Source organism: Pelodiscus sinensis, chromosome 15, assembly GCF_052426305.1.
Source record: "Pelodiscus sinensis isolate ZL-2025 chromosome 15, ASM5242630v1, whole genome shotgun sequence".
Taxonomy (NCBI): Eukaryota; Metazoa; Chordata; order Testudines; family Trionychidae; genus Pelodiscus; species Pelodiscus sinensis.
Genome location: NC_143066.1, coordinates 39,515,592 through 39,541,172, shown reverse-complemented (window position 1 = coordinate 39,541,172; position 25,581 = coordinate 39,515,592). Strand labels below are relative to the sequence as shown.

General features: G+C 50.6%; 1 protein-coding gene across 1 annotated transcript; it reads right to left on the bottom strand.

The window, feature by feature from the left end:
- Positions 1-364: 364 nt before the first annotated feature.
- On the bottom strand, positions 365-25,540 carry TBL3 (transducin beta like 3). Its single transcript, XM_075899832.2, has 22 exons — positions 25,395-25,540; positions 22,193-22,244; positions 21,963-22,058; positions 20,005-20,052; positions 19,297-19,438; positions 18,424-18,508; positions 17,180-17,350; positions 16,778-16,853; positions 16,544-16,640; positions 14,623-14,834; positions 13,728-13,869; positions 12,655-12,713; positions 11,058-11,161; positions 9,201-9,351; positions 7,578-7,808; positions 6,616-6,686; positions 4,798-4,954; positions 4,322-4,380; positions 3,702-3,805; positions 1,978-2,049; positions 1,219-1,377; positions 365-622 (listed from the first exon to the last, which is right to left on the bottom strand). The coding sequence occupies exons 1-22, from the start codon at positions 25,439-25,441 to the stop codon at positions 507-509; spliced, it is 2,451 nt and encodes an 816-aa protein (XP_075755947.2). The 5' UTR covers positions 25,442-25,540; the 3' UTR covers positions 365-506.
- Positions 25,541-25,581: the final 41 nt, after the last annotated feature.

Below are 25,581 nucleotides of genomic sequence, written 5' to 3'. Positions count from 1 at the left end.
AATTGAGAAGCACAAGGGGAGGTGATGGGAGAGTTTTACTCCTGCCCCCCCCCCCCCCCCCGCAGTCACTCTAAGGCACGTCGACTCCAGCCATGCTTCTCATGGAGCTGAAGTTGCATAATGTAGCTCGACATTGCCCCCACGCTCTCCACAGCGAGGATGCTTCGTCGGATGTCACCGCAGAGGAGAATGAGCAAAGACAGGCTGGCAGACGCAGAAAGCGGGGGCTTGGGGTGGTCTCGCAGCAGGGTGCAGCACTTATGGCTGAAGGACCTTTGCTCTGGACCCAACAGAGCAGGAGTCGGACTCGGCAGGAGGCCTACACCCTCCTGATCTACGGCGCTGAGCAGGCAGCACGGCGAGGCTGGACTCGCTTATTTATAAAATCAAACTGGGAACATTATAAAAATCCTCCAACTGTACCGAGAGCCACTAACATCAGCGTCCAGCTGCTCAGTCGGGGGGTGTATCCTCAGCTCAGCAGACTGAGAGCAGCTCATCCATGGTCACAGGCTCATGTCCTCCTCCCGCTCGGGCGCATCTGCTAGCCTCATATTTTGCCACATGAAATCGACGAACATGGAGGCTTGCAAGAGGCGTCCCAGTCTCTGGAAATGACGCTCTGCAAAAAGAGGAAAGGAAAATCAGGGCGAGTTCTCGTCTCTGTCCTGACTCAGGCTGACCGGGGAAGGAGAAGATACTGGAGTGGCTCATCTTCGCAGACCTTGAAAAATGATTTTTCAGTGCTGGCACCGGTTGTACCTCCCTAAACTGCGACTCTGGTCCGGCAACATCCTTGGTTTGGCAGGATCATGGACTATTCCTGGACCAGAGATCCCCAGCCAGCATCAGGGAAGCCACGTCAGCCCCAGCTGGCATCCGGCAGCAGAGCTGGAAGTGCACCAACCCCAGCCGGCACCCGGACAGGTCCCGAGGGTGCCAGGCCAGGAAGCAACTACTCCTTCCACAGAGCATCGTCACAGGAAGAAGGAAGGACCAATGGCCCAGTTCAGCTGGCAACACTGTACTGTTGTCTACACGCTCTGGGTGCGAGATGCTGTTCAGAGACTTTGGACCCAGGGCCTGGCTGAGATCAAACGCCACATGCTGGTACTGGGAGAGGTGCCCCAGGACCAGCTCTGGACGGCTGAGCCACTCAGGCAGACAGCCGTGCCAACATTTTAACCCTGCTGAGATGCCGTCTCCTTCGTAACTCACCGGTGTAGGGCAGGAGGGATTCCACCGCCGATTTAATCCCCTCGTACTGTAGGAGACACTCGGGTGCTTCATGCGTCAGGAGGGTTTCGAGGATAGCCTGAGCCTCGTGGCAGTTTCGAGAATTCGTGTTCCACGTCACAGAGAACTTCAACACTGACTCTGCGGAGAAAAGCCAGTCGCTCGGGGCGGGTACAGGTCACTCGCCGGCTCGAGAGCGACATCACCCCACCAGAGATGCCAGCTCAGAGGGCTGGCCAGCTCCATGCATGACTGAGTGACAAACTTTGGGGGCCACAGTGACTGTAGCTAAAGTCCCTCGCAGGGTCAGTGACGTCAGAGGTTGATTGTGAAGAACTGATCAGTAATGTAGGGAAGCGGCCTTATGGATAGAGGGATGCAAATCCCTGGTTCTGCTCCGGACCCAACCCGGGCAAGTTACTTACACTCCTAAGTGCCTCCATTTCCCCAACTGTAAAATGGGCAGGACGCAGCCACCCCCTCAGGCGTGGGGATGGGAAACGTTCCCAATGTGCAAAGGGTCATTGCGTGGCAGCGGTTTGTGGCCACAGACCAGCCTGTAGCAGGCTCGGTTCTACGTCACGGCTGGCCCTTGAACTGACAGGATAACCCCGAGCCCCCTTCGGGCTTGGTGAGGGTGGGATTCAGTGATGAAGAGTGAACATAAGGCAGATTCTAGGCCTTCTAAAACAGGCTCCTAATCAAAAACTCTTACGTTGTATGAGCAATAGCGCAACCGACCTTTCTGATCCTGCCGCAGTCTGAGGAGGTTCTTTTTCAAGTTCTCTTTCCCATCCGTTTCCTTAAGGATGGCTAACGGGGAAAGGGAAGAGACAGGAAAGAACGGTTCAATTAATTGCTAGAAAACAAAAAAGGTTAAAATCAAAAGCCACATTTTGGAAGTAAAACGTATCCCAGAATTTGGGATATGCAGCAGGTGTGCAATGCTACGTCTTAAGGGGTCGCTGACTTCTTGTCAAGAGAAGGGAGCTTTAGCCTTGGTGTAATTTAAAAGGCTTAAGGGCAAGTCAGTAGCTGAAAGAGACTTAATTCAATAGCCTGGAGGGAAGATGATGCAAGAAACTAATTCTCATATTTAATTAGTCAAGTCTCACCCCTGCTTTTCCAGACAACTCACCTTCCCAGGATGCTAAGATTAACAGCCATTGAAAGAGACGTTTCTCTGCACTACGCTGAGTGAGAATGACTGGTGTTGGGAAGGTTGCTAGAGTTACGCCTATTACAAATGAAGTGTATGCTGTTCTCCTCTCATCACACCCGGCCTATTTACAGGCAGAGCTGGTAACACCATCAGTTATTAAGGTTGCCTGATGCTTCCCATTATAAGACTCCATTTTTGGCGGCTTATAACTTTGCCAAATTTTTATCATTTGGGCTGACGTTTTCCATGCTGGATGACTGCCGACCCAAGTTGAACGTTGGGGGAAAGTTTCAGCCACGTCAGTCAGCTGTTGCCAAGAACGGGACTAGGGAAAGAAAGATGCACTGTTTTGTGCATGTTAAATTCTGACAACCCTTTATCAGAGATGCTTTAGCGCAACGGTTTTCCAACTTTTTCTCGTGACCCAGTTGAAGAAAATTGTTGTCTCCCATACTTCTGCTAGTGCCGCGCTGCCTTTAGAGCTGGGCATGTGGCCATCTAGTTCTGAAGGCAGCACAGAAATAAGCGTGGCAACACCGTGACACACCTAACAATAACTGTGTGACCCTCCCCAATCCTCTTTTCAACCAGGACCCCCTGTACGAGAAATGCTGGTTGGCCCCGAGAAAACTGAGTAGTACAAGGTACACAAGACCAGATTTCATGGAGCACAGATTTCACGGTTTGTGACGTGTTTTTCACGGCTGTGATTTTTGTAGGGCCCTACTCATCACCAATGAACCCCCCCTCCCCACAAACGTTAAGCCTAGTTTCTCTGCCAAACTCTAAGCCTGGATGTGACCTCAGGGAACACCTGCTCAGCAACCTGAGCTGGGGTGCTGTGAAGAGCTGCTTGTGGAGTAATTGCCATGAGCCATTTTTAAAGTGCAGACAAATGCTGCAAGGTAACAATTAACCTGAGTCATGAGTCCGGTTTCAGGCTGTTGGGTGTAGTGACAAAAGCTGCCCTGTATGCTAACTCAAAGGCCCGCTGCTCTTGGACAATCAGCCACTGTGCATGACGCTCAGAGAAGCCACCGAGGTCTGCACAGGGCAGTGTTTAACATCCGCCATGCTCGGACCTCTCCTGACACGTGCGTGTGCTGAGATCAGAGGGAACAGCTGCTGGTGGGCACAATGCAGTGGAGCATTGGTGATTGCCAATCGGAAAATGGAGGTGGGCTTCATACCCTGCTGTTCTCACTTAGCTTGCTCCCGGACTCCAGGTTTCTGTCTGTCACCTGACAGCAGGGCACGATTTGGAACATACCAGGAAGCAAACTGCCGGACAGTGGACACCTACCTTTGATCACGGTCAGCACTGTGTGTGGCCGATCCAAAGAGATTGCCAGCCCTAACGCTTTCAGGTATTTTTTCTCATGGAGCAGGTTGGAAAGCTCTTGGTCTCTGTAACGCAGTCAGGAAGAAGAGGCTGTCAGAGGTTCATTTGCTTGAGAGAACAAAACATTCTGCAGCAAATTCACTAGTAACAATGCATACAGATCCAGTGCCAAGAAGTTTTTCAAAGCAGGCTTGTCCATGCCCTTAGTGTGTTGATAATTAGCCTGGCATTATGGTGAAGGGTTTCCTGAGTTACTCTGTGTTTGGCTGACACAGATGAAAAAGAATGAGGAGTAAGTTTTGGGGGTCTGACTTGGCCTCTCTCAGCAGTACAGAACCCTGACGTTCATGGACTTCCAAGTTAATGGTCTTCCAAGTTAATGGTTATTATACGAAGACCATGGGAAGCCAAAGTAACCTACAGCAGTAGAGAGAGAGAGACTAAGAGATATTACGGGACAGACACACAGAAAATTTGCTGACCGAATAAGGAGGAATGGGAAGGCTTTAGAGCAGTTTCACGAGGCTGGCACGCGGTAAAGCAGACAATGCATTCTCCAAAGTATTGTCAGGGCTACTCACTTCATAATCTGCTCCTCTTGCTTAGCTTGCTCCTCTTCCAGTTCAATTTCAGTGACATCCTTTAACAGATCACAACAGCTGCTGTCAATCCCGCTGAGACGGCGTTTGATTTCCTGCCTGTCATTTCAGCAGGAGTCCGTGTTCCCCAGAAAGATCTTTATGGGGGTGTCAAATGCGGAATGTAGCTGCTCCCCAAATTATCCGCAGCACCACGGACCAAGCCCTTCCAAGCCATTGTTGGCGCTCACAATATATTGGCAGGCTGCCCCGGGCATTTCCTGCCCCTGCCTTTCAAGAGACGTGTCCAGTGCTGTTCTGGAGCCTCAGAATCAGTCTCTGCATATCCCCATTTTACAGATGGGGAGGATGAGGAGAGCAGAAGGCAGGCAGCCTGGTTCCCAGTCCTGGACTCTGACCACTAGACCTCACTTCCCCCCCATTCTTAAAGCAAAGTGAAGGAGGACCATGTCCAATACCTTCCACAGGATGATGCAGGAATCGCTGGATGCTGTCACGACCAGGTCATCCTGTTTGTTACAGTGGAGACCCCACACTTTATCTTCGTGACCGTCTAATGTTTTCACACACTCGTTGGTTTTAATCGTCCAAAGTTTCAAGAGCCCGTCTGAACCGCTTTTGGCAAGGGGAAAGAGAAACCAACCATAAACCCCTGGATTGAAACAGAGACTAGACCCACCGTGTCCAACACGCTCACCATTAGCCAACATATGTGGCTATTTGGCTGGTTGAGTGTGGCTAGTTGGCTCACAAAATTATTGACATTTGCAGAGTAACGTGGCTAGTTTGCTAAAGCAGTAGCTGCTACAGGGGCTTCTGCTTCAGAAGTGCTAGGACCGTGGTGATCAATCTCGCTCTGCTCTCCTATCAGAAGAGAGCGCTTGGTGAAAGCGGCAGTATCTCACAGCGTCTCAGGAATCTGCCACATTAAAGCTCATTTCAAACTAAACCAAAGGACGCTGCGAACACCCCCTTACTGTATTCTTTCTAATTTGGCGAGTCACATGGCAGTACCGAGGCACTCAGCATCTGAATGTATGTACCCTCCCTGCACCCCTGGGAGGCAAGGCAGTGCTGTTATACCCATTGTAGAGATAGGGAGCTGAGGTACAGAGTACATGATCTGCCCAAGGACACACAGGAAGTTGGTAGCAGAGGCAAGAACCAAACTGGTGTCTCCCAAGCCCCAGGTTAGCATGTTAGCTCCTGAACTAGGGATGTTAAATTGTGTTTAATCAACTAATTGACTAGTTGATGCAATTTCCATCGGTTAGTCGATAAGGGGGGAAACTGCAGAGCCACAGTGGGGTTAGCTCCTGGCCCTTGGACCTAACACCACTGCAGCTCTGCCTTTTAGATGTATTAAGAGCTGCTACAGTCTTCATATATTTAAAAGGCTGAAGCAAAGTGGGTGGGAGGCCAGGCGTGAGCTGGAACAGCTGAGTCCCGTCTTGCACCCAGTCCCCTGCTACACCTCTACGTCCCCTGCCCCCTGCGGAGACAGAGCTGGGGGGGGGCGGCTTTTAAGCCGGCTCCTCCCAGCACTGGCTCCTGCTCCCCCCCCACATCCCTATGCTGAACCATCTTTCCTCTCTGAACTGAAAGTTTTAAACCGCAACTTACATCTTCCTGCCTATGCAATTCATTGGCTCTCTCCACTGCACTCTGCGTGGATGGGGCGAAGGTCATTCATTCGGGTTTTATTTCTGTTTATAGCCAGAAAAGGCAGAACCTCCTTTCCTGCAGGGTTCTGCCTCTGTTCCCTTTGGCTGACGGATTCTTGCTCTGCCAGCTACGATAGGTGAAACTCCCCAGCTACAGCGTATCGCTCCCACTCCAGCAGGTTGGGGGGACGCGACACTGGGGCAGGGCAGCACAGGTGCTAGACTGGAGGACAGGTAGGAGCAGACCCGTCACTGCAGACAGCTCAGCGGAAACCCAGCATTTCCCATCAGCAAGGGGGCAAACTTAGTCTGCTTCTGGGAAAGGGGGACAGTCAGGGGGCCTGGTGCTGACCCCTCTGGTTGCTAGCTTGAGGACATTCTGGGCCTAATCCAGTGCCCAGGTAAGCAGGCCCCTCCCACCACCGACTTCAGTGGAGCGCCACTTGCTTACTCCAGAGCCGAATGTGCCCCCCTCTCTCGCCAGAGTCCCATCTGCCAAGCCCACCTCTCGGCCTGGGAAAGGGGATTTGCAAATCAACAACCACCTCCCGCTCAAGCCTCTGCTCTCCAGTTCACGGCCCTGGCCCAGCCTCGCCCAGGGAAAGGCCATACCTCGTAAGCAGCTGTGTCCCGCGGCTCACAAAAGCCATCTTCAGCACTGAGGCGTCGTGGCCTTCAAAAGTCTGGCGGGGGGGAGGAGAGCACAAAAAGTAACAGTATTAGAGTCACCCTTGCGGTGAAACGCATGTCTGCTAGGCCAGAGCATGGGGGAGACCCTGCTGTGCGGATTGGGGCTACGTGACGGTTTGAAATGGCATCTTCTTTCAAGAGAACTAAAGCTGCTAGAGAAAGCTCCAGGCAGGTAGGTCATATCCCTGGCAAGGTGCAGGATAGGGGAGAGCCGGGGGAAGGAAGGACGCATCCCAGGGCTACCTTTTAAAAGTGTGCACCTGCGATCCAAGGTTAAATCCCGCACAGCACGACGGACATTTACATTAACTGGATCTGTCAGCGGCTGAAAAGTTGATTTGCCCGCTTAATGTGTCTTGCAAACATTAAGATACAAGTGAGATCTCATCCCTGGGGAATAGCCACAGGCGGATGGTGGCACTGGGGCTGCTAAGTGATCTAAAAGTAGGAACATGCAACAAGGCAGCTGCTATGTAGGGTCTACCTCCTCCTCAGAATAAGGAGACCGACCGAAGTGAGGTCTCTGTTGAAGACCCAGAGACAAACTGCTCTATTCTATGCCTATGTCCTTCAAGGTCCTGGCTGTGTCCTGTCAATCCAGCCTTCTTTCCAAGGATGGACTACAACCACCCCCTGCAACCAGCCCACACTGCTCCTGGGCTAGCCAGAGAAGGAAGGAGGCAACAAGAGTCCTGCTACGGAGCTTCCTATCTGTGCACATCTCAGATCCCGATGGAGAACGAATTCAGGCCTGAACAACTTTTCCCTTCTGATGGCTCCACTTCCACTAGTCTGACCAAGCCAGGTCTCTTTGGAGCAGCCCTGGAAAACCTCTGCCACCTTCAAGCGTTTGCAGAGGATCCAGGAGTTTGAATTTCCATTACCTTCAAACAGCTGAAGTCATGAAGACCCCACAGCTTCACGGTGCCATCTGCGGAGGAGGTGGCCAGGACCTGATCCACGGGAGAAAACTGCACGCACCAGATCCCACGCTTGTGTCCCGAGAAGACGCCCATCAGAGAGCAATCAGGGCAGGACCACAGCTTGGCCGTCCGGTCCTGCGAGCCGGTGGCGATCAGTTTGTCATTTGGAGACACTGCCACACTGTTTATATCCTAGAGAAAGTCACACAAAAGGAGCAAAGCAGTGAAATTCTTTAGCCCAGGGCTGAGAAGAGAGATACAAATTCTGGCTAAGCTCATTCTGAGACCTCAAGATTCATTGTTCCTGGCACTCTCTCTCTTTTACAGCTAGCACACTTGGCATGCTCTATTCTGTTACAGCTCAACTAGAAACTAAATAAAACATCTTCCCATGAAGTGATCTCTCCAGGATATAAAAATGTTTCCTTTTGGGCAGCTGTTCTATGCTTTTAGGTAGGTGCCCCCAAGTCAAGCCCCGCTATCTCCATCAGTCTCATACAGGCACCTGTTTCTCGTACTGATCTGAGATTCAAAGAGGACAACTAAAATATGGGAACGAAAGCCACAGAGAAAGAGGGGGGGAGAAAAAAAAAACATGCTCTGTCTTGGGAAATGATTTATGTGGAGAAAGAAACAAATAGCTTCAGGGGGATTTCTCTGGCCTCCACTTCACAAATAAATCGCTGATTTTCCTTGTCTGATATTAGTGGAAATTATTTCATCAGTCATGCTGTCCGTAATGCACAGAACCCTGAACCAGGCCTGGCTCAAGAGAGATCTTGGAGTCATTGTGGATAGTTCTCTGAAAACCTTCACTCAATGTGCCGCAGCAGTCAAAAAAAGCAAACAGAGTATTAGGAATCATTAAAAAAGGGATAGAGAATATCTTATTGCCTCTATAAATCCATGGCCCACAACTTGAATAGTGCATGAAGATATGGTCACCTCATCTCAAGAAAGATCTTAACATTGGAAAAAGTTCAGAAAAAAAGGCAACAAAAATTATTAGGAATTATGAAGAGAGATTAAAAAGACTGGAAATTTTCAGCTTAGAAAAAGAGGAGACTAAGGAGGGCTATGAGAGAGGTCTATAAAATCATGACTGGCATGGAGAAAGAGAATAAGGAAAAGTTATTTACTTGTTCCCATAACACAAGAACTAGGGGTCCCCAAATGAAATGAATAGGTAGCAGGGTTTAAAACGAACTTAAGGCAGTATTTCTTCATGCAACGCACAGTCAACCTGTGGAACTCCTTGCCAGGGGATGTTGTGAAGGCCAGGACTTTAACAGGGTTCAAAAAAAAGCTAGATAAACACATGGAGGTTAGATCCATCAATGGCTATTAGCCAGGATGGGTAGGATGGTGATCACTTGACAATTCCCTGTTCTGTTCACTCCCTCTGGGGCACCTGGCATTGGCCACTGTCAGATGACAGGACACTGGGCTGGATGGACCGTTGGTCTGACCTAATATGGCCGTTCTGATGTGCTTCTTAGGCTGCCGAAGGCACTCAGAACACAGAGCACAAGAACTGCCTCATCTTCCAGAGAGAAAAACTTTTCAAGCCCGCTGACATTTTACCTTGTCGTGACCCCTCTCAGTCACGTGGGCATGGAGTGTTTCAGGGCTGGCGATCAAGCCTGCTTTTGCTTTGGCAGTGAGGGACTCTGGGAGATTCCAGACTTTGATCGTACAGTCTTGGCTGCTAGTGACTACAAAGCTCTCTTTCATTCTGGAAGCAGGAGCGGGGAGAGATATGAAGAGGAAAAATGTCAAATGCAATAAAGCAAACCCACCACTTCACCTGCACAGAGAAGGGGGCTTTTCTGTCACCAGCCTCATCCTGCACACTCAGCTGGGATTTCAAACAGCTGCCTGTCTCGGGATTTTGAAAAGTTTTAGTTCATTTCACTTGAACCCTGATGACAGCCCCCAGTACAGGCACCGGGACTCCTCTGGCCCAAGATCATCTAATACACTGCAGCTTTCCAATACGAAAACCGAACTGCAAAACGGAGTGAACGTGAAGAAAGGAGAAGACCTGGAGAGATGTCTTAACAAGTTGTATTCTCTCTGCCGTCCCAATCCGTCCCTCTGATTCACCGCAACATAATCCAGAGCCATATGGACCAAGGTTCCTAGAGCTTTTTGTTCTGCACGGACTTGAGCCAGGTGGACACAGAGGAGACGCGCAAACACAAGAGTTGGGGGTGGTAAGGCAACAGGGTGGGACAAAAATGTCTCTTTCAACATTATAGCTACATCTAGACTGCAAGCCTCTTTTGAAAGATACTGTCGAAAAAAAGAGCGTCTAGACGACAACCAGTACTTTCGAAAAAGCAAACCGCTTTTTCGAAAGACAGCACCCAGGCAGTCTGGATGCTCTCTTTCGAAAAAGCACAGTTTGCATCACGTAGGGTCTTTTATTGAGAGCACTTTCGAAAAACAGGCGTTCTTCCTCATAAAACGAGGTTTTCTGCAGTCAAAAAGCTGCCGCGTTCTTTCGATTTACTTTCGAAAGAACGTGGCTGACGTCTAGATGCAGGTACAGATTTTTCGAAAAAAGGCCCCCTTTTCTCAAAAAAATCCCTGTAGTCTAGACACATCCTACTAGAAGATCGACCCAGCGTTGCTTGGGTCCTTAATTTAAAAAAGAAAAAAGTCCAGGCTTCATGTGAATCATGGCTCTGGGGTGGGGTTGAGGAGGAGGGGTTCAGGCTGCCCCAGGCAGAGAGGACAACCCCAGCCCTCTCTCCCCACAACAGCTTGGGATCAAGGGAGAAGCGCCTCCCCATGGCCGCTGCAGCTCCTGCAGGCACAGTTGGGGGAAAGGTGCAGGTCTCCCAGCTGAGGCAGGTCCAGGTTCATTGGCCTCCTGTGTGCCCCAACCAGAGTGAGGAATGCAGCAAACTGTGCGCTTCCTCCTCACTCCCAGACAATAGGGAACAGTCAGCAATGTCTCCGTATGAATGGGGGGGAAGGAGGGGGGGAAAAGAGGCACTTCAGCTCCACCACTCTCCCAAGTGCCCCGAGCCCCGGGGGTAGGTAGGGGGGCGGTGGAAGGGTCAGGACTGGGGAAGTCCCGAACCGGGAAGGAAGGGGGCGGACAGGGCCAGCCTGCCGGTGACTGTCTATTTTCTGTATGGTTTGATGAGAAGCACAACCAACCCATTCCAGGCACATCCCATTGTCCTGGCCCCACCAAACCCTGACCTTGCTTTAAGTTTGGAGAAGAGGCAGCTGCCTCCCGCATGTGGTGCTCCCAGCTCTTACCGGTTAGGAGGCGTTCTTGAACGGACAAACTCTCAACTACGTAGTAGACCAGTCAACGTGCTCACCCTGATTGGCCTGCGACACCGCAGCAGATTGGCTTACACAGACTGTGGTTTCATCCCTGTGGACTGTAACCACACACAAGAGGAAAGATGCCTCCATTACCTTGAGCAAGAGAGCGCGCCCACGCCATGGGCATGACCCAATCCCTCGGCCACACAGGTCACCTCGCCTGCTTTATCCATCCGCCAAACCCGGAGGCTTCTGTCCTGCAAGAGGAAAGAGGCTATAGTTTGCTGACAAGTGAACGGATTAGCATTCCAACAGCTAATGCATGTGGTAGTATCTATGCCTGGAGTCACTGCATGATCATCGCCTGGTACAGACAGACGGGGGTAGCTCTGCAAGGAGGGATTCCAGCTTAGCAGCCCAAGCAACAAGCCCTCCCTCTCTAGGATTCTGTGCATAAGAGGTTACTTACATTCACCCTCCTGTGCTTACAAATCTTGGAAGAGCATCCCCAGCCTCCCTAGCAACCAGTTCTGGTGCTCAGCTTTTCTTAGAGTTAGGAAATTGTCTTAAGAACATAACATGAAAACATAAGAACGGCCAGACTGGGTCAGACCAAAGTCCACCTAGCCCAATGTCTGCCAACAGTGGCCAATACCAGTTGCCCCAGAGGGAGGGAATGCAACTGGTAATCTTCATGTGATCCCTCCCCTGTCACCCATTTCTAGACAAAGAGAAGCTAAGGACACCATTCCTACCCATTTGGGCTAATAGCCACTGATAGACTTAACTTCCATGTACCTATCTAGCTCTTTTTTGAACCCTGTTCAAGTCCTAGCCTTCACCACATCCTCTGGCAAGGAGTTCCACAGGTTGACGGTGCACTGAGTGAAGAAAAACTTCCTTTAGTTTGTTTTCAACCTGTTGCCTATTAATTTCATTTGGTGACCCCTAGTTCTTATATTGTGGGAATATGTAAATAACTTTTCCCACACCAGTCATGATTTTATAGACCTCTAGCATATCCCCCCTTAGTCACCTCTTTTCTAAGATGAAAAGTCCCAGTCTTTTTAATCTCTCTTCATACGGCACCTGTTCCAAACCCCTCATCATTTTTGTTGTCCTTTTCTGAACCTTTTCCAATGGCAGTGTATCTTTTTTGAGATGAGGCAACTACATCTGTACGCAGGATTCAAGATGTGGGCGTACCATGTTTTATATAGAGGGTGAAGCCTTATTCTATAGTATTCTCTAATATTCAACCTAAAGCTCCTTCCCTACAAACTAAGCTAGACAAATTCATTGAAATGGAAGGTGAAAATGTACGTGAGTTGCTTTATTTTTTGAGCCTGCTGGGACAGCCTGCCACTTGTCTCTGAACATCTAGGCTACATACTGCTCCAGCCACCTTTGCAGCATTGAACAGCTCCGAGCTCACATGCTGGAGAGACACTCTTACTAAGAACGGCACAACTAGGAAGATCTTAGGAAGATAAAACAGCTGGAAGTTCCTGTTGGGCCAGTGTAATAAAATCAGCCCATATAAGAACACTGTTTTTGAAGGACAATAGTAAAAATTGATAGGAATAAGGACATAGGGCTTCAAAGGAGTTTAACAACTTTGTGTCAGAGGTAGGACGGACAGAAGTTCCCCTCAGTACAAAGGCCCTTTCCAAAATTGATGAGGAGCAAGAAAACTGCCCACAACAATAAAAATCACTGTAAGCATCCAGGGACAGAATTATCATCTTACCTTAGCACAGCTGGCAAACATCAAGCCCTTCCTGAAGACGTCCAAGGCAAGAACCGTTTCTGAAAGGAAAGACGGCAGCAATTAATTGTTTGTAACGCTGTAGAACTTAAAAGCCCTAGACATGGACCAAAATCCTTTTGTGCAAGGCAAGGTTCAAAGAGAACAAAAAAATTAGTTGAAGTAATATTCCCTCTAATCTTTTCCAGTCACGTGCAGAATAAATTTATGTGCACTGAGGCGTGTGTGGATGTGCACCACCAGGAGAAACACAAACCTAGCTAGGGGCGCTCTGCTAATCAGTGGGGTGGCCTCCTGAGCGGCTGCCCGCGCACCCAGCTGACAGGGAACCCAGACTGTAAGCTCTTCAGAGCTGGGTCAAATATAAAACCCGAGACAGCAGACATACGCAGACAGGTGGGGCAGCACGGGAACATTGGTAATACCAGTCAGTATGTTTCGCAGCAGTCCCAGCACCCCGCCAGGGCAACCGCTGCCAAGATGCTGTGATGGGCGTGCAACAAAAGGGGCGTTCTAGGAAGGGCTCTGAAGGACAAGGAGCGTGGTGGATGTTTATCGGCGCACCTCCCACACACGAGAGGCATCGGCGCCATGTTTTATTTAGACAACAGGAATGCATGGAGTAATGCAGCATCCACTGCCCCATGGGGGAGGGAAGCTGTGTGGGGCTTAAAACCACACCCGTACGTTGTGAGCTCTGCCGTTTGCTGGTAAGGCATGGCTAAGTTTGCAGACCTGGGGGGTTTAACCAAAGTGCGCTAACACTCAGCGTTGGCCATTGCTCCCCACCTCCTAGCTAGAACATCAGGGGATTCCAGAGCTGGCAAAAGATGCTAAGCCAGCAACCCTGGACAATAAAGGCGTCTCTTTATGCAAAACGGGGACAGCAGCAGGAGCGTCCATGCCCACCCCTGCAGAGCCCACGACGCCCTCCTGCTCCAGAGAGCTAGAGCGGCCTGCACACAGACGAGTCGTGGGAGGAGAGAAGCCAGTTCCCGGGGATAGCCACACAGACCCCTCCCTGCCCACCACAGAGCCGCTAGACCCCTGCGCACCTGTGTGGCCGTACAGGATCTGGCAGTGCGACGTTGCCAGCTCAAACACTTTCAGCTGAGGGCTGTTAGTAGCCACCACAATGTGAGAGTCAGCCAGGCCCAGGAACCGCACATCCAGAACCTCATCGTTGTAACCTGCAAACTGAAGGCAACGAAACAACTTAATGGGCAAGAAACATGCTGGCGAGAGACGCCAAATGACAGCCACCGTGGCCGGTGGCACTGCACTGATGTGCATTCCTGTTGATCTTTCGCTTGATGCCATGCTTAAAAGCCATCCGCCACAGCACAGTCTCCGTTCAACACACAGGCCTTGTCTACGATAAAAGGGAGATCGCTCCTCCTGCAATCCATCTTCCGGAGTTCAATTTAGCAAGTCTAGTTAAGACTCCCTAAATCAAATTCAGAGGCCCCACCACCTCTTGCCAGTGTTGAGTACTCCTCCTTTTGCTCCTGTCAGCCTCCCTCTGTGGGGATGCTGCCAAGCTCTGCTTAAGGGAAGCTGACTCCAGCTACATATTCTACACAGCTGGAATTGTGTGCCTTAAACTGAGCTGCCAGGTCTACTGTAGTCGTGGATGTAGATATTTAAGGATGTGGAGCATTCCTTGATGATCTGCCCCTCACTGCCCTTTTGTCTGTTTTGTGTCTTTAAGAAGAAATAACTGCTTATGCCAGGTCTTGGGTTCCTCCTGCCTGGGCTCCAACCCAGTGCAATGCAAAGCTCCCCCAAAGAAACCTGCACTCTGCGCATTGGAAATGGATCTGAGTAGCAAGGAGAAAAGGGCAGCAACAGCTGGGGGAAAAGGCCATTGGACACACTGTCCCAGGCATGGGTGGGGAAGAGAAGGGCTGGGTGGGGAAGAGAAGGGGCAATGCGGCTTGTACGCGGTACCTGCTTTCTGAGTTGAAGTGTCTGGGCATCGTAGAAGAGGATATTATGCTCAGCTGTCACAGCCGCGATCTCATTTTTCCCCGGCACGAGCATGCAATGTGTCAGACTGCGCACGCTGCCCCCTTCTTCCTCCTTGGTGTCCACCCGTCGGTAGGGCACAATCTGGGTGTACACGCAGGCAGCTGTGGCGGCTTCCCATATGCGCAGGATCCCTAATGCACAGGATGCACAGTGTTACCCACACAATATGTTCAGAAAGGTCCTTGGAGGCGTATCTGTTTAAACTCCAGCCTTGACTTTAGGAGGCAGCTGTACTGGGTGAGCTAAGGGTGTGATTTAAACTGATTGGCTGTGAAAGCCTGACTTGACCCTCTGACTTTGATCTAAGCCAGACTTATTTCAGGTTAGCTAAAATTGATTAGGAACAGATGAAAGCGAGACTAAAGCAAGCCACTGCAATTGAAGTGTCCACAGAGGGGTTTGCACTGGTTTAAAAGTCAATTTCATTTAAATCGGTGCAGTTCTCATGTCAATGTAACTCTGAAGACAGAAAGGCTACGCCTACACTGCAAGGTTTTTGCGCAAAAACTTGTGGAACGTCCACACCTCAAATGCGCTTTTGCGCAAGGAAATCAACAGGAAAACAGCAGAACAGAAGGCTTTTTCCATCTTAGGAAAACCTCCTTTTACGAGGCATAACTCCCTTGTGCGCAAGAGTTCTTGTGCAAAAAAGCAAGTGTGAACGCTCCAGAGGGGTTTCTTGTGCAAGAACATTCTCAGAATGGCCATCAGAGCTTTCTTGTGCAAGAGCATCAATGCAGTGTGGACTCTCTCTTGCACAAAAGCACATTGCTTTGGCGGTGTGCTTTGAGGTGTGGACATGCTCTTGAGCAAGAAGCCTGCAATGTAGATGTAGCCAAAGTGTTTTCTAAATTAACTCTGGACCAGTGGGGTTCTGCAAAGTGAAAATAAGGGTTCCGCGAGAAAATTCCATTGCAATAACATTTTATTATTTAAAAAAAATTAATATTGAAGCATTGATGAATTTTATTGAAAATAATTTTAATTTGTGTTTGCTGCGATAAGTGTCCCTGTGTAATGCCAGCTTCGCCAGAGAGTGGGGATGATATCACTAGTCAGCGCTGCACAGTTAGTGATACGATCGCCTGTTATATACCACCGTAAATCCCCGTACTCACTCTCAGACAGCGTGGATCGTGTGGGTGACGGAATACGAATAGACTAGCACCACGTCGGACAAAGTTTATTATTATCCTTACTTATTTGGGGTCTACTTTTTCAGCTCCATACATAAGACTGTTATTAAGGGTTCCGCAAAATTCTTTCAAGTTTAAAAGGATTCCGTGGACAAATAAAATTGGGAAACACTGCTCTAGACCATGCAACCTGAGCAGGCTTTCATCCTCCACTCGCCAACCTGGCACTGGGGACTTTAATAGCTGAGCAGGGATGGGGAAGGAGGGAAAGCGTAGCTTTAAATATTTCAAGTGGCAGAACAGGCTCACTGAACTGGACCTGGCTTTCAGATAGGGCCGGTGCTAACCAACTGGCGGCCCTGGGCGACTGCCCGGCTCACCTGTAGGGTTGCCAGATGGCTTAAAAAAAACAAAAAAAAAAACCACTTGACAAAAATGTGTCAGGGAGTAACCAGGGAAACCTGGGGGGAGGATTCAGGAGTCGGGCCAAAATGCAGTCAGAGTCCACCCCTGAGACCGGCTCTGTCAGCAGCCCCTTGAAAATGGTGGCCCCAGGCGACCATCCAGCTCGCCCGTCCCTAAGATGGGCTCCGTCAACAGACACAGAGCAATGGGAAGGGAGCTGAGCCCTGACAACGGCTGGCCACAAAGTATCGTTTACTCCTTGGAGAGCAATGACAGGACATTCCAGAGGGGTCACTCACCTTTGCTGCCAGCTGTGAGAAAGTGAAGCCCTTGTTTCTTCACACCTACGTGTGAGAAATCTCCACCCTCCGGTAACAATACTGCGGCCTCCACACTCTGCCAGAGACATTGACAAACCATGAGGCTAAATGAAAGGTAAGAAGATTTTAACAGCCCGAGAAACCACTTGGAATCACAAGCAGGTCCTTTTTCTCCTGACTAGAGGTCACACACTGCCAGTGAAGCAATCTCACCTCATATATAGGAACTGTCCTCTTGGCTTCTCTTGTTTTCAGGTCCCATACCATACAGATTTTATCACGACCGGCACTGCAACAAAGGTTATAAAGAAAGTCACTGCCAGCACCTTCTAGGCAAGAATCTCACAGCCAAGTCAGACACAGAGTGTGGCTAGTCAACCCCTCTCTCGGTCAGATGCATGACGAACAAAGCCACATGCGACCCTGTGGGGCAGGGCAGTATTATCTCCAATTTACACTTGGGGACACTGAGGCACATTAAGTAAAACCCAGACCCTCAACCTCTCCCCCCCTTGGAGCCCCAACTGAGCCTCAACGTTCCCTTTCTTCGCTCAAACAGCAAACCCCACGAGGGAGAATCTGAACTGGGCTCTGATAAGCCCATAGCAAGTTTACCTGACGAGCGTGTCCCCATCTGCAGTGAAAGCCAGAGAGGTGACTGCACTGTAGTGTCCGTCGAGAGAGGCGATGCACTTGCTGGATTTCAGGTCCCAGATCCGGATTTTATAGTCCATGGAAGAGGAGAAGAGTTGCAAGCGGGAGATATCAGGATGGAACTCGACAATGCTATTTGGAGAGAGAGAGAGATCAACGTGATGAAGGCACAAACCAACCAGCACCATCCCCAATACGGCAAGAACGTAAACATGTAGCGTTTAACAGACTGTTCTCATTAGCTGAACCGGGTTCAAATGACTGACCTTCTTTGTGGAATCTCATCTCAGTCTGCCCACTGGGAAAATGTACCCTTGGTCTTCACTCTAGGAATGCTCTAAAGAGTGCATACACTATCAATTGGGAGTGTCTCAACTTGAGTTCATAGAACTCCTTAGCCAGGTCAGCTCTCTCCCTACCTTTCCCTCCCAGGTTGGTGCCTCCTTTCGCATATCCCAAATCAGCCACCGAGAACAGTTTTGGAGTTGCTCAGGACAATGATCTGCATTACCTTTGCCCTGAATACTTTTCTTACTCGGTCATCCCAGGATAACCCTATTGACCAGACTGGGACGCTGCCAAACGAATTAGCAAGGATTATAATTATTCAGCAAGATGATAATTGTATTTTGAATACTTCTGTCACCTGAGACTGCAGTATAAACTTCATATGGAACCAGCATGCAGCGATCTCTTTAGCCAACACTGAAATGCTGCCCCCTCTACGCTGGCATGCAGCAGCTGTTTAAAAGTACACACCAACACGTCACAATAATTTAGGCCAGAGAGAAACTTCCTGTGTCCAGCAGAAAGTATGGGAGGGAGACGTCTTTATGAGAGTTGGAATTCAGCCAAGATACCAGGGCTATCATTCTTATGCAATATGCTTTGGCTCTTTCTGGGCACCACAAAGCTCGCTATTATCAAGCGGAGGACTGCATCAGCGGCCTGCTGGTGACTTAGCTTTTATGTACTAGAATTGCAGCATGGGGAGCTTCTCCCTGCTCTCTTCAAATGCTGAGCAGCCAAAAGCCTTGAGCGAGCTTGCCATGCTAACAGAATTGGGACCACAAATCCAGGACCTCAAGTCATTGCTCCTTATTTCAGACAGAACACCTGGGTGGAATGTCAGTGTTTTGGTAAAATGATCTCTGCTAGTTTCCCTAATGGAAAAGGGAGGGTAAGAGGATTTTCTCCTGACTTACTGTACAACCCCTGAAGATCCTTTCAGGTTATGCGTGCAATACTGTTTGACAACATCCCAGATCTTAATGGTGCTGTCACAGCCACCTACACGAAGAAAGGACATGAAAGAATTAACCAAAATGGACAACACAGCAGAGCTGGGACACTAGTTTCACAGGTTACAACAGCAGAAGAGGGAAAATGGGAGAGAACAGCTGGTCACAACAACCACCAGGCAGGTTCCCAAAGATACTGCACTTTACATTTTCAGAGGGCTTTGTAAGTATTAACTCCCCGATCTTCACCACAGACAGGTACAGTTACTGTCCATACTCAGACTTGAGGACCAATGTTTACTCTAAACTTTCTCATTCACATGCAGATTTTTTCCATCCATGTGTGGAAGATTTGTTATGTGCACCAAGGCATGTGTGACTACGCACCACCAATAGAAACACAAAACCTAGCTGTGGGCACTTTGCTAATCAGCTGGGTGACATCTGAATCTCTTCTGAGTGGCTGCACAAGCGCACAGCCTACAGAGAACCCCGATGAAGACACCTTGAGACACAGAAAAGTTAAAAGACTTGCTCAACCTCTCTCCTCCCCCCACCAGAAAGTCAGTTTCTCAGCTGGATTTTCTGGTTTCCAGATCTGTGCTCAGGCCATTAAACAAGCTGCCTCTAAGTACACCTGACAACAGGTAGAATGTTCAACTAATCTTTTTTACTTATTGCAATAAGACGCTAGTTTGCACCAGGAGAGTCTTGAGAGGCTCTCAAGTTTCTGACTTCATTCAAACAGCAGGGGTTGCTGTCTAACATCACAGAACCTGGGCCATTTCAGCACCAAAACAGACTCCCCCATCACGTGACACTGAAGTCAGACTGTACCTGTGGCCAACAAGGTGGAAGTGGAGTCAAAGACCATGGTGGCCACTGGTGCCGTGTGTGTTGCTTTCCATGTACGTCTACACTTGTTCTCTCTCCATTCCCACTGCTTTAGCAGCAACGCCCGGCTTCCCGTCACAAGAATCTAACAGAAACACGCAGCAGGGGAAAAGAAGAAAATACAGAGATAAGTTAGCCTGTAAGTACATTCACATGCTGTGTGATGCATTATGTATCCTGTACACTGTGAAATTTAGAAAACCCAGAGACTGACAAAAGCCAGGAAACTTCAGCTACCGAAACAAGCTAACTCTGAAACTAATTTATTTCCCAGCATTTTTTTTTAATAACAAAAGCCATATAAATAACACTCATAAAAGTGTAAGTACGTCACAATGCACTGGGCTGTGATACAATAAACAGGTAAAAGTCCCTCCCTCTTCCCCTTCCCCCGCTGCATACATTTAGAAGCAACTGCTAGTCTTTCAGATGCAGGCGTTACAGATAACAGCAAACAGCTAATAAAGGCCCTGTTGTAATAACTGGAAAATCCTACTAGAAATTAAATGTCAGGAGAAAAATTAGACCATCACCCTTTGCGAGTGCAGGACGATTCTATGCAGCATATTCTCCAGTACTGACATGCTTTTATTTTTGGGACCTATTAAAGTGGGATGGAAAATAAAAAACCTAAAGTAACGTGTCACATACCTCGTCATCAGGGCTAAGAACAAATGATGTAATATCCTCTAGATCATCCTAGAAAGAAAAAGACAGTGAAATCAGCTGTGCAATACTTTTAAATACTGCACCGTTCTAGTCTCTTTGCAGGTTTTATATTGCTTACACATGCTACAGGTTACATTGGAAACCAGCCAATGGGAGCCGAGAGACTGTGCGGGGGCCTGGGCAGGGTGCAAAGCCTCCCCCCAGATGCATGGTGCCGAGAGCCACATGGAGCAGCCAGCCCTTTTGAGAGATCTTGGGCTGCTGGCAAGTAGGGAGCCTGCCTGAGTCTCCTGCTGGATGGCTGGCTGGGAGCCACCTAGGTAAGCGTCTCCTGGCCAGAGCCTGCATCTGGTACTCCACCCCACCTCCTCCTGCCCCAGATTACCACCCAAACCCTCGGCTCCCCCCCATTCCAGGTCACCCCCCCCCCATACACTCCTCCCCCAGGCCAGAATCCTCACCTGCACGCATACCATTCCAAGGTCATGCACCCCAATACCCTGCCTCAGTCACAACACCCTCCCCTTCACTCAAACTCCTTCAGACCCCACACCCTCTCCTGCACCCCCATGCCCTAACCTAAGTTCCCCTCTGCACCCAACCTCTATCCCAGACCCCACACTCCCTAGAAAAGTGTGACCCTTCACCACTTACCAAAATCTTGGTGTGCCCCACCCCCCATCAAAAATTATTGCCCACCCCTGGTTCACAGGCAAGTTTCCTACTCTGATCAGGAGGTTCTCGTGCTTATTATTTCACTGCAGCCTACCAGGAGGCATGTCCACAAGCACATCCCACCACCACATTGCACGAGGGCCTGGAGTTAGAGACGAAATCCAGTTTCCCACAATAAACAAGCACCTATGAACCACCATGCTGGGCCAGACATATACTCCATCTAGCTCAGTGGCCAGGCCTCAGAGTGGAATAAGGCAGGAAGGTTTGAGTGATCCATCCTGTCATTCAGTCCCAGTTTCCTGCAGGTTTAGGGACATGTGGAGGATGTGGCTGTGTCCTCGACCATTTTGGCTAATAGCCATTGATGGACCTATCCTCCATCAGCTTATCTAATGCTTTCTTGAACCCAGTTATACTGTTGGCCTTCACAGCATCCCTTGAGCATTGCATGAAGTAATACTCTCCTTTGTTGGTTTTCAATCCGCTGGCCTATTAGTTTTGCCTGGGAAGCCTTGGTTCTTGTGTTATGTGAAGGAGGCAAATAACCCTTCCCTATTCACTTCCTCTAGCCAGTCATGATTTTATAGATCTCTACCATATCCTCCCCTTAGGCATCTCTTTTCTAAGCTCAACAGTCCCAGGGTTCCCCCCACCCCTCTCTCCTCATATAGAAGCTGTTCCCCACCCCTGAGCATTTTCGTTGCCCTTCTCTGCACCTTTTCCAGTTCCAATATATCTTTTTTGGGATAGAGACTGGTCCTGCATGCAGTAGTCAAGGTGTAGCAGGGATTTACATCGTGGACCATGACTATACTAGTCCCACTTGGATGCATAGAAAAGGGAAAAAAACCCTGCATGTAGTACAAAAGTACAGGGAAAAAAACATTTTCTTTCATTCCATGTGCAGACCAAGCTTGTTCATGGAAACTCAGAATTGCTTCTTTGCACTACTGAAAAAAGGTCCTCTTCTAGACCAAGGCACAAAACTGTTTTAGCAGCTACTTCCAGACCTAGCCAAAACTAAACTTTGTAAATGTTTTCAAATCTCCCTGTAGCCGGGGCATAGCAAATAAATATTGTATCTGTCTGGATTCAGACACCTCTCTCAGACTTTCCTCTCAATAGATTTAGATGAATGCCCCAGCAGTAAAGGTAAAACATTGTCTTTGAAAGTCATTTAAAAATATCAAATTCAATACATCACATTAGTAGGAAAAAAGTTAATCTAGAAAACTTGTTAGTTGAATTTTGTAGCATCTCACCTGTTCGATGCTGTGAACGAGGGCTCCTGTTGCTATGTCCATTACATTTAGTTTTGTCCCACAGGGGCAAAACATGTGTTTTCCATCTTGGCTTATCTGAAAAAAAAAATCCCCGAAAAAGTCAATGGCAACAAAAAGAGCTGATGTGTTTTTACGCATTAGTACCAACATATCGTTATTTACTTTCCACTCCTAAGATTTCAGTAAAAGACTCTGGGGTTTTGTATTACCTGAATTTTTCCTCCTTTGTAGAATGGTTCAATTTTCCTAGACACAGCATAGCTAAAAGGGGAAAAAGGAACACAAATTGAGGAAGAGTTAAAATAGACTAATTTGTTTACTCCATTTGCATTACCAGCACTTTAAAGTGATTTTTCAAATATAGGAACATATATATATATATACACACGTCTAACCAAATTTAAACCTACTAGAAAATTGTAGTTAAAATAAATAATCAGAAAATAAAAAAGGACCAACACTTTCTGTGTATAAAAAGAAATGGATTACCTGAGTCATATAACAACTTAAATTACAGCAAAATGCTTCTATTTAACTGCTCAAATCTATTCCTGTAACACATTTTCCTGTATGAATTCCTACTTCCTGTACGAATACCTGCTTGTGAAGACAAGGGACTCCAACAACTAACTACTCTGTATTACCCAGAACTATGTTATTGTTGTGTACAGGGACTAGTGCCGGTTGACAGTTCAAAAAGAGATACATTATCCCACTGAAAGCATCAGAGGCTGACACAGCAAACATGCCGCATTGCGAGAGAACTGTGATCACCTGTGATGTTGCAATGTAAACAGTAGCCCAAGCATAAAACCTGCTCACTAGCCCGTTACCACGGGAATGATAATAAACATTGGTAAAAACCTGTAGAATGTAACAGATGGTAAGTTCCTGTCTAAAGTGGGTTTGACAAATCCTACAGTTCTGTACAGTACGGGATCGTTCTGTATTAAACCTATCCAACTTTTCATTAGGGAGCTGAGACCAACGTGCCAGATGTAAAACCCTCACTCCCAATGGGTATTATTTAATAGCTACTAGCAGGTAGCACTTGGAAGGAAGGGAGGGAGCAGAACTATGAGACAGCTGTGGTTCAGGGAAAAGCAACTGGTATCTGCCTAACTTGATAGGCTACTTGTGTCACAGAAACTAGGCTTGTTCCATCTGCACAACAGCAGAGACACTGCCTTCCCGGCAGGCAGCACATGCCACAGCACTCAATATCACCAGAACAATATTCGAGCTCCCACTGTGATGGCACAAACATGTCCCTTCTTAATGGGACAACACAGACAAAACACACTCCCCCCATGCCACCCCTCAAACACTTTCTGAACCTCTGAGCTACAAAGGATCCCTACTGGCCCTTTCGGCCCCCTGCCCACATCCTATCCTCCAGGAACCCTATAGCTCTCTGTGGGGCTCTCAGCACCCAGTCCCTTTGGCTTCTGAGGTCTCTGTCACGAAGTGTGGGGGAGTCACTAAGTTCTGAATCCCCATCTGCAGATGTAACTCTCGGCCAGCAGGTAGACTAGAAGGTTCACAGGGATACAGCATAGAACAGACTGGTAAGCACAGGAACCAGGAGCAGCCTGTATGATCCATCTTGGGGAGAGGGGCACCCAGAGCCTGGGCCCCTCCTAAGCCAAACGAGACCCACTCACGCACCCAGCAACTGGTCCCAGCCCTGCAGGCAGCCCCACCTCCTCTCGTGTCCAGCTTCCCAGGCAAAAAGGTGCCACCAGGTTGCTCCCCCCGCCTAGGCGCAGGTTACAAGAGAGCCGGCACTATCGTTGTGTTGGTGCTAAGATGGGGCAGCCTCCCCCTCAGTGAGAGTCACCCCCAAAACCCCCATCCCCAGCGGGGCACCGGTGCAGTGCCCAGGGAAACTGAGGCACACACACAGGGTGGCTACAGACCAGAAGGAATCGTGTGCAACAGAACAAAGCGAACAGAGTGAACAGCAACCCCCCTTCGCCACCGCCTCTCAGCCCCCCCCAGCTCCTCCGGCCTCTCAGCCCCCCCTTCGCCACCGCCTCTCAGCCCCCCCCAGCCCCTCCGGCCTCTCAGCCCCCCCTTCGCCACCGCCTCTCAGCCCCCCCCAGCTCCTCCAGCCTCTCAGCCCCCCCTTCGCCACCACCTCTCAGCCCCCCCAGCTCCTCCAGCCTCTCAGACCCCCCCTTCGCCACCACCTCTCAGCCCCCCCCCCAGCCTCTCAGCCCCCCCCAGCTCCTCCGGCCTCTCAGCCCCCCCTTCGCCACCGCCTCTCAGCCCCCCCCAGCTCCTCCAGCCTCTCAGCCCCCCCTTCGCCACCACCTCTCAGCCCCCCCAGCTCCTCCAGCCTCTCAGACCCCCCCTTCGCCACCACCTCTCAGCCCCCCCCCCAGCCTCTCAGCCCCCCCCAGCTCCTCCGGCCTCTCAGCCCCCCCTTCGCCACCGCCTCTCAGCCCCCCCCAGCTCCTCCAGCCTCTCAGCCCCCCCTTCGCCACCACCTCTCAGCCCCCCCCAGCTCCTCCAGCCTCTCAGACCCCCCCTTCGCCACCGCCTCTCAGCCCCCCCCAGCCTCTCAGCCCCCCCCTTCGCCACCGCCTCTCAGCCCCCCCAGCCTCTCAAACCCCCCTTCGCCACCGCCTCTCAGCCCCCCCAGCCTCTCAGACCCCCCCTTCGCCACCGCCTCTCAGCCCCCCCCAGCCTCTCAGACCCCCCCTTCGCCACCGCCTCTCAGCCCCCCCCAGCCTCTCAGACCCCCCCTTCGCCACCGCCTCTCAGCCCCCCCAGCCTCTCAGCCCCCCCCTTCGCCACCGCCTCTCAGCCCCCCCAGCCTCTCAGACCCCCCCTTCGCCACCGCCTCTCAGCCCCCCCCAGCCTCTCAGACCCCCCCTTCGCCACCGCCTCTCAGCCCCCCCCAGCCTCTCAGACCCCCCCTTCGCCACCGCCTCTCAGCCCCCCCAGCCTCTCAGCCCCCCCTTCGCCACCGCCTCTCAGCCCCCCCCAGCCTCTCAGACCCCCCCTTCGCCACCGCCTCTCAGCCCCCCCCAGCCTCTCAGACCCCCCCTTCGCCACCGCCTCTCAGCCCCCCCAGCCTCTCAGACCCCCCCTTCGCCACCGCCTCTCAGCCCCCCCCAGCCTCTCAGACCCCCCCTTCGCCACCGCCTCTCAGCCCCCCCCAGCCTCTCAGACCCCCCCTTCGCCACCGCCTCTCAGCCCCCCCAGCCTCTCAGCCCCCCCAGCCTCTCAGCCCCCCCTTCGCCACCGCCTCTCAGCCCCCCCAGCCTCTCAGCCCCCCCTTCGCCACCGCCTCTCAGCCCCCCCAGCCTCTCAGCCCCCCCTTCGCCACCGCCTCTCAGCCCCCCCAGCCTCTCAGCCCCCCCCTTCGCCACCACCTCTCAGCCGCCCCCCCCCCCCGCTCACTTGGACTTGAAGCGCAGGGCGGCGCTACCGGCGCGGGGGGCCGCCATGTTCCCGCGGCGCAGGGAGCACGCACGTGCGGTTCCGGCGCCGGAAGCCCAGGGCGGAGAACGCCTCACTTCCGGCGCTCCTGCATGACGTCACGCCCTCCCGGCCGCCATACTTAGTACGGGCGGGGCGCCGGCACAGA

Coding starts and splice junctions, on each gene's coding strand:
- TBL3 (XM_075899832.2), bottom strand. CDS start 25,441: ATGGCGGCCCCCCGCGCCGGTAGCGCCGCCCTGCGCTTCAAGTCCAA. Junction 22,245..25,394: donor GCCCTGCGCTTCAAGTCCAA/GTGAGCGGGGGG, acceptor TTCCCCTTTTAG/CTATGCTGTGTCTAGGAAAA. Junction 1,378..1,977: donor ACTGCGGCAGGATCAGAAAG/GTCGGTTGCGCT, acceptor TTTTCTCCGCAG/AGTCAGTGTTGAAGTTCTCT.